The 8,894-nt window shown below is 50.3% G+C and overlaps 1 protein-coding gene across 1 annotated transcript in view; it reads right to left on the reverse strand.

Annotated features, from left to right (window-relative positions):
• The window catches only part of adamtsl5 (ADAMTS like 5), a 45,327-nt gene extending 37,632 nt beyond the window's left edge, over positions 1-7,695 (reverse strand). Inside the window, exons 1-6 of the mRNA XM_085972006.1 lie at positions 7,632-7,695; positions 7,447-7,550; positions 5,889-6,000; positions 4,373-4,500; positions 1,137-1,260; positions 549-632 (exon numbers count right to left, since the gene is read on the reverse strand). Coding sequence (XP_085828132.1) covers positions 549-632; positions 1,137-1,260; positions 4,373-4,500; positions 5,889-6,000; positions 7,447-7,550; positions 7,632-7,695 — 616 coding nt within the window. The remainder of the gene's footprint in view (positions 1-548; positions 633-1,136; positions 1,261-4,372; positions 4,501-5,888; positions 6,001-7,446; positions 7,551-7,631) is intronic.
• Positions 7,696-8,894: the final 1,199 nt, after the last annotated feature.

Consider the following 8,894-nt stretch of genomic DNA (forward strand, 5'->3'; position numbering starts at 1 on the left):
GTGTGAAGGAGTTTTGGGGACTGAGCAGCACTTTGCAGGTTCATTTTGATTTGATCTTCCTTGCTTCGCCAGCGCTCTGAGGTAGCGCCTCGCTCCTCGGCATTTGCGCCTTAAGACAGGTGTGAAGCGCCTGATTTAGCGCTCCAATCACCTCCAGGGGCGATAAAAGCCAAGTTTGCCGTCGGAGGCGATAATTAGCGCCAGGCGCTAAACTTTGCGCACGGCCGATAATGGCGCCCCAAACAGGGCGATACTGAATTTTTCCCCCATTGAATTCCTGGTGCTGGGCCACGCTTGCTCATCCGGCTGCACTTGTCCGCTTTGTGGGGAGGTCGCTGGCACGTTTACTCACTCGCCCACAGACTCTTCCCCTGTGACTTTATACAATCGCTCTACGCTCACAACCAAAGCCCCTCCAGTAGAAAGGCTGGTCAGAGGCAGTTTCTACCCAATGTTGACATCGCTTCTAAGCTGGACGGTGAGGTCTGGGGGTCAGGAGTAAGTTAAAGATTTTACACTTTAAATTTTAGAAATAGATAATTGCTCACCCAGATAATTGCTGCTGTTGTCGGTCACTTTGATGGACGTGGCACCGGCTGGGATGGTGGTGACCTCATTATATCCAAACGAGCCTGAGGGGAGAAGGAGCCATGTCAGTGTCAGGAATACAGGGAAAGGGGTACCGACCCTCGTACACCGAGACACAGACACACTCACAGACACACTCACACACACAGAGAGACACACACTCACAGACACACACTCACACACAGAGAGACACTCACACACAGAGAGACACTCACACATACACAGACACACTCACACAGACACACTCACTTACACAGACACACACACACACACTCACTCTCACATACTCACTTACACAGACACACACACACACAGACACACTCACTCACACGCACACAGACACACACATGCACACACACACACTCACTTACACACTCACACACTCACTTACACAGACACACACACGCACACACAGACGCACACACAGACACACACTCACTTATACAGACACACACTCACTTACACAGACACACACCCACAGACAGGGGTTAAGGAGCAGTTCCTGGACCGGGTATGAACCATTCACCAGGGGAATGTCAGGCAATCACCAGGAGTAATGTGTGGGGTGGTGAATACGCTCCGATATCGCTGGCATGTGTTGTTCCGGCCGCCACACACACGACACACGTCCTCCTTCTCCTCCGAGCCCAGAATCTGCCCACAGCCGACCGTCTGAGGGAGAAAAGATCAGATATAACAACAGAAAGTACCAGAAACACGCTGGAGGTCCCGACATCAGCAGCACGGGAGCGGGGGCGGGTTTGGAGTTCAGGTGGGATCTTCCCACTTGCAGTGCTGACACACGCCAGCTGTGCGGTCCAATCAGTCTTCAGCCCACACCAGCACTGAGAGCTGCGGCAGCGGACGTTGGGGTAGAGTTGCTGCGACGTGGGTTAACCTGCAGCGATCCCGTATCTCTGTTGGGTTGTGTCCACATTGCGCAGGTAACGTTCCCCGACATGGGGAGAGGGGCACGAGGGGGTCGGGGTGGGTCAGTGACCCTGTGAAATCATCCTTTACCATCAGAGACCTGCTTCAGGATGTAGACTGGAAATGCTGTACTCACATCATGAAAAGCTCGTGGACAGGTAGAAAAGGTAAGGAGAAAGGCTAATGGAGTTTCCTGTTTTTTTCCAGTTCTGACGAAGGGTCTTCGACCTGAAACGTTAACTCTGTTTCTCTCTCCACGGATGCTGCCTGGCCTGCTGAGTTTTTCCAGCATTTTCTGTTGTTATTAAGGCTATTGGAATGTTGGCCTTTATCTCCAGGGCTGGAGTACGAAAGTGGAGGAACTGATGCTTGAGCTGTACAGAGCCCTGGTCAGACCCCATCTGGACACGGCGTCCAGTTCCGGGCCCCGCCCCTCAGGAAAGATATCTCGGCCTTGGAGGGGGAGCAGCGCAGATTCACCAGAATGATCCCCGGGGATTAGCGGGTTAAGTTACGAGGACAGGTTGCACAGACTGGGCTTGTATTCCAGGCAGTCACCGCGACCTTGCATTCAGAAACCTGCTGCTTTCTCACGGAGTTTCTCATGTGGATTGTGAGCTGCCCTTGACCCACCCAGCCCTGACCTTTTGTACAAACTGTTTCTCCGTGGTAATATCTTTCTGGAATGACTCGCTTATTTGATAAAAATAAAACAGAAATTAAAGATGTAGAACAGGCCCCTAGAACATAAATGAAAAAAAGAAAGACTTGCATTTCTGTAGCGCCTTTCACATCCTCAGGATGTCCCAAAGCGCTTTACAGCCAATGAAGTACTTTTTGAAGTGTAGTCACTGTTGTAATGTAGGAAACGCGGCAGCCAATTTGCGCACAGCAAGCTCCCACAAACAGCAATGTGATAATGACCAGATAATCTGTTTTAGTGATGTTGATTGAGGGATAAATATTGGCCACAGGACACCGGGGATAACTCCCCTGCTCTTCTTCGAAATAGTGTCATGGGATCTTTTACGTCCACCTGAGAGAGCAGACGGGGCCTCGGCTTAATGTCTCTTCTGAAAGACGGCACCTCTGACACTGCAGTGCTCCCTCAGTACTGCACTGGAGCGTCAGCCTGGATTTTTGTTCTCAAGTCTCTGGAGTGGGGAATCGAACCCACAAACTTCTGACTCAAGAAGTGAGAGTGCCACCCGCTGAGCCCCGGCTGACACCTGACCTGAGAGGTTTAATCTCAGGCCTGCACCCCTCCAACCGCCCCACAGTTGTTAAGGTTCCAGGACCCGCTCTCCCTTCCTCCCCCTGGAAGGCGCATGGCTCTCGCTGGGGCACAGGTTCCACCAGCGGCGACAGGCCTCCAGTAGTGGGCCGAGATAGTGAGCGTCAGCAGGCTATTGGGCCATGGGAGGCGTCGCAGCCACGCCTGACCCTTTTTCTCACCATAAATGTTCAGCAGGTCGTGAACTTTAACCTTTCTGTATGTTTGTAAAATGGTGAGATGAAAAGCAGTGTGTGCAAGAGTGGAAGGCAGTGACTAGTGGGGTACCGCAGGGATCGGTGCTAGGACCCCAGTTATTCACAATATATATTAATGATCTATACGAGGGAACTAGATGTAATATCTCCAAGTTTGCAGATGACACAAAGTTGGGTGGGCGTGTGTGCTGTGAGGAGGATGCAGAGAAACTCCAGTACGATTTGGACAGGTTGGGCGATTGGGCAGATGCATGGCAGATGCAGTATAATGTGGATAAATGCGAGGTTATCCACTTTGGTGGCAAAAACAGGAAGGCAGATTATTATCTGAATGGCAATAGATTGGGAAAAGGGGAAGTGCAACGAGACCTGGGTGTACTTGTGCACCAGTCGCTGAAGGTAAGCATACAGGTGCAGCAGGCGGTTAAGAAGGCAAATGGTATGCTGGCCTTCATAGCGAGAGGATTTGAGTACGGGAGCAAATGTCTTGCTGCAGTTGTACAGGGCCTTGGTGAGACCACATCTTGAGCATTGTGTGCAGTTTTGGTCGCCTTATCTGAGGAAGGATGTTCTTGCCATGGAAGGAGTTCAGCGAAGATTCACCAGGCTGATACCTGGGATGGCAGGAATGACGTATGAAGAAAGATTGGGTTGATTAGGCTTATATTCGCTAGAGTTTAGAAGAATGAGAGGGGATCTCATTGAAACTTATAAAATTCTGACAGGACTAGACAGACTAGATGCAGGAAGGATGTTCCCGATGGCGGGGGAGTCCAGAACCAGGGGTCACAGTCTAAGGATAAGGGGTAAGCCATTTAGGACAGAGATGAGGAGGAATCTCTTCACCCAGAGAGTGGTGAACCTGTGGAATTCTCTACCACAGAAGGCAGTTGAGGCCAATTCATTAAATATATTCAAGAAGGAGTTCGATATATTTCTTAAGGCTAAGGGGATCAAGGGATATGGGGAGAAGGCAGGGACCGGGTACTGAATTTGGATGATCAGCCATGATCGCATTGAATGGTGGAGCAGGCTCGAGGGGCCGAATGGCCTACTTCTGCTCCTATCTTCTATGTTTCTATGATCATTGTGGCTGGTTTACTTCCTTGGTTACTGAAGTGTATATATATACTGAACAAACATTTACCACTGTGAAGTACAGTTGCCTGTATTGTGTGCGAGGTGTTTTCTACTACAGTAACATGAGAACATGTGGTTAAAACAGTGTCGCTGTAGCCTCACCTGTAGCGATTTCCCTTGGACAACACTGGTGATAACTCTGGCTCGGCCTCCAGTACCACACTGGTGCTGCCTCCCCTTGTCAGACACATCCTGGCCCCTCTAATCCCTGACTGGCACTTACCAGGCACTGCCCGTTGATACACACGCCATCGGAGCCGGCCCCGCACTTTGTCCCGTCCAGCACTCGCCCGAAATTGTAGTAAAAGTTCAGCCCTTTGGCTAAACAGCTGAGCTCACAGGGGCTGGGGGCTGGAACACAAACCAGAGCAGCCGTCAGCCCTCGCGGCAAGACGCCACCACACAAGCCCTTCAACAAGCTGCTTCACTCAGCTAATATTCACAATCTCTTTCTGAACATTTTAGAAAAGAAAAAGGACGACGTGCATTTATGTAGCGCCTTTCACAACCTCAGGACGTCCCAATGCGCTTCACAGCCAATGAAGTATTTTATTTTGAAGTGTGGTCACTGTTGTAATGTGGGAAACGCGGCAGCCAATTTGCGCACAGCAAGCTCCCACAAACAGCAATGTGATAATGACCAGATAATCCGTTTTTTTTTAGTGATGTTGATTGAGGAATAAATATTGGCCAGGACACCAGGGAGAACTCTCCTGTTCCTCTTCGAAATAGTGTTGTGGGATCTTTTATGTTCACCTGAGAGGGCAGACGGGGCCTCGGTTTAACGTCTCATCCCCTCCAACAGTGCAGTGCTCCCTCAGTACTGCCCCTCCGACAGTGCGGCGCTCCCTCAGTACTGCCCCTCCGACAGTGCGGCGCTCCCTCAGTACTGCCCCTCCGACAGTGCGGCGCTCCCTCAGTACTGTACTGGGAGTGTCGGCCTGGATTATATGCTCAAATCACTGGAGTGGGGGCTTGACCCATGACCTTCTGAGTCAGAGGCCGGAGTGCTGCCCACTGAGCCACGGCTGACACCTAAAGGGACAATCCTGAAGTGTAACACTGACCTAAACATCATAGCTGTCTTTCAGGATGAGATGTTAAACTGAGGCCCCGTCTGCTCTCTCAGGGGGACGTAAAAGATCCAATGGCACTATTTTGAAGAAGAGCAGGGGGAGTTCTCCCCGGTGTCCTGTGGCCAATATTTATCCCTCAATCAACATCTAAAAAACAAATCATCTGGTCATTATCACATTGCTGTTTGTGGGAGCTTGCTGTGCGCAAATTGGCTGCCGTGTTTCCTACATTACAACAGTGACTACATTTCAAAAGTACTTCATTGGCTGTAAAGCGTTTTGGGACGTCCCGAGTTTGTGAAAGGCGCTATAGAAATGCAAGTCTTTCATTCTTTAGGTTTAATTTCTACACAAGATCTAGTGGGCAGGTATAAATCGTTCAAATACAATATACAGTCAAGTATTCAATATTTTCAGCAATCACTGGATTGCTTTATGTGAATAAATGGATCATCCAGTGCGGCTGATCATTATCCAGCTGTGATGCCTTCCAAAGTCGAGCAGCCTGCTGTCTAGACTCACGCGTGAGGAATGATCACTTGGATAAGGTTTCGGGGCGGGGTTGAAGCTGGTGCTCTGACTAACCGTACCCAAGTCTGGATCTGAACCTTCAGTAGAGGAGGAGGGGGGGGGGCATCATTGCAAATACGGAAAACCTCTCACCTCCGTAGAAAGGAACCCACTCAAAGGGAGCGCCGCGAGTCTGCAGGCTCGGACGGCCATCGTAGGCGGAACACTGAAGCTGTCTGAAATCCACTGTGCCTGGGGGGCAGTCCTGAGGAGAGACAGAGACCAGATATTAGCCCAAGAACAGGCCCAGATATCACGTAGACAGACTGGCTTCGAGATCGGTGCAGTTACTCTGCATTGTTTTAGCACGGCACTTAGAGCAGGCTAGGGGTGAGTCAGGGTCAGGGGGAGTTTGAAGGCCAAACACAGGCCCACAGCCTAGGCTATTATACCCCATTAAGGCACTATCCCGCATTCAGGTATTACACTCCATTAGGGCATCGTACCCCATTTGGCCGTCCCTAGTTGCCATGGAGAAGACAGTGCAGTTTTCATACAACTGCAAGGCCAATTTAGGGGTAAGTTAAGTTGGTGTGGGACTGGAGTCACATATAGGCCCAGACCAGGTAAGAACAGTTAATTTGTGAACCAATTTCCAACAACTGATAGATGCATTTTATTTCCAGATGTTTTGTTAAACTGAATTCAGACTGGGATTTGAACTCACGGGGCTCGAATTTCCAAACCCCGAGGAGGCGGGTTTGGAGGCGGGAGTGGTGGAAAAATTGCAGAATCGGGGGGCAGGAACCCATCCCGCCCCCAACCCGCCTCCGTGCCAATGTCCCAGGAGGCGGGTACCTGACCTGTGCTGGGAGCCGCCTCCCCGAGGCGGGAAGGGGATTAGTGCCAATTAACTGCCTGTTAACAGGTAGTTAACAGGCAGTTTTTTGCCTAATCCCTATTTTTAGCCCTGAAGTGTGGGCTGTCCGACGGCTCTGAACCACGCCAAGTTAGCGAGGCGGGCCGTCGGTCTGCAGGGGTTGGAGGTGTCGAGATGTCCATTCTGCAGGTGAGTGATGGGTGCATGTGTGCAGAGATAAGTGTGTGAGGTGTGTGTAAAGTGTTTTAATAAGTTTTACTTACCTTTACTTTCTCCTGCAGGCTTCCTCCCTTCAGGACTCGGGAGTCCCTCAGCTCACCGGCACAGAAAGCAGAATGGCCGCTGAGCTGTCAAAAGCTGCAGCCTCTGCTTTCTGGTCTGGAGAGATCTCTAACTGAGTCTGAGTAGAAGGACTCGAGTTAGAAGACAGATTGTCAGTGTTTGACAGCTTCACAGAGTTGTCAAACGCTGATGTCACCAGTAACCAGGTGTCCCTTAATTGGCCTGCTGAGCCCGCTGGGCGGGCTTAACAAGGTCAATCAAGGGAAAATAGCGTGGGTTGGCCACAAGTCGACGGAGGCGGGACTAAAACCCGACAAGTGGGAGTCCTGCCTCCAAAAGCTCCCCATTGACAAAATCCAGCCCACGTTCTCTGTATTATTAGTCCAGGCCTCTAGTTTACCAGCCAGTAACACAACCACTGCACTACCATACCCTTAGATACGGGATAACTCTAGTGGCACTCGTATCATTAGAAAAGGGATCTTGGAATTGGAATGAAGAATGCTGCTGTTAGAACGCTCGTGAAGGTTGTTGGACAAGCCTACCTACCTCAGCAGCGCACACCTTGTACTGCCTCTGGTCCCCCGTGCAGGGCTCCGTGCTGGGATATCTGGAAATCAGGAACAGACAACATTCAGCGATGCACCCAGCACCTCACTCACACGCTCTCCGATACTCCGGGGTTTCTTGCTCTAGTCCCATTGAGAGGCTAAGGGGCAAAGCCCGACGGGCACTGACGCTCACGGAGCCGGAATGAGATGGGGAGCAGACGAGGCCAATGACAATGCCGCGGTGCATCGTGGGCGCCCACAGTCTCCTGGAACTTGCTCGACTGCCTCGAGCAATCAGCGCGGGATTTCTCAGAGTTTTTCCTGAAATTGGACACAGGTCTTTCGCTGCGTTCCCGCTCCCCTCTGAGTGAGCATCAATAGTGACCAGGGAGGGTGGTGCACAAGGTTACACCATCTAAAAGCAAAGGGATCTAGGGATAGAGGTGAACAAATCATTAAAAGCAGCATCGCAGGTCAGCAAAGCATTTCAAAATGTGAACAAAGCTCTGGGATTTACTTCTAGGGGTCTAGAATTCAAAAGTAGCGAAGTTATGTTAAACTTGTCCAGGACCCTGGTCAGGCTGCACTTCAGGTCTCCAGACTATAAAAAGGACATAGAAACACTGGAGAAAGTGCAAATCGGTTTACAAGGATGGTACCAGAACTGAGAGATTGCGGCTATTGGGGAAGATCTTTTTCTTCAGAAAAGGGAGACCTAATAGAGGTCTTTAAAATGCTGAATGTTTCCACTTGTGGGAGAATCCAAAACTAGGGGCCATAAATACAAGACAGTTATTAATAAATCCAATAGGGAAATAAGGAGAAATGTCTTTACTCAGAGAGTGGTTAGAATCTGAACTCGCTACCACAGGAAGTGGTTGAGGTGAATAGATTAGATGCTTTCAAAAGGAAACGAGATGAGTACATGAGAGAAAAGGGAACCGAACGATATGCTGATAGGCTGAGCTGAGGAATGGGAGGAGACTGGTGTGGAGCATAAACCCCAGCACAGACTGGTTGGGCCGAATGGCCTGTTTCTGTGCTGGATATTCTATGGAATTCAATGTAAAGTCTTTTCTCAACTTTCTTCTTGTATTTGTGAGTTTTTAAAGCTCGGGCTTGGTGTCAGCTGTTAGTGAATAGTTGACGCCAAGCTTTGAGTTTTAAAAAAACTTGTAAACTCCCTCAGCACTGCACTGGGACAGTCAGTCTGGATTTTGTGCTCAAGTCTCTGGGGCGGGACTTGAACCCATGACGTAGCTGACTCGGAGGCGAGGGTGCTACCCACTGAGCCACGGCTAACGAAGGCCCTACAGATTGAGGGGGCACAGCCCCTCGACCGACTCAGAACGACAGAGCCAGCAGAAGTGAAGCTCATACTGGCACATTCCCGCCAAAGGTAGCCGGTGATTTCACCAACAGCACCTACACCTGGGGGTCATTTTA

Source organism: Somniosus microcephalus, chromosome 32 (genome assembly GCF_052327205.1).
Source record: "Somniosus microcephalus isolate GS21.2 chromosome 32, FLI_Smic_1.0, whole genome shotgun sequence".
NCBI lineage: Eukaryota > Metazoa > Chordata > Chondrichthyes > Squaliformes > Somniosidae > Somniosus > Somniosus microcephalus.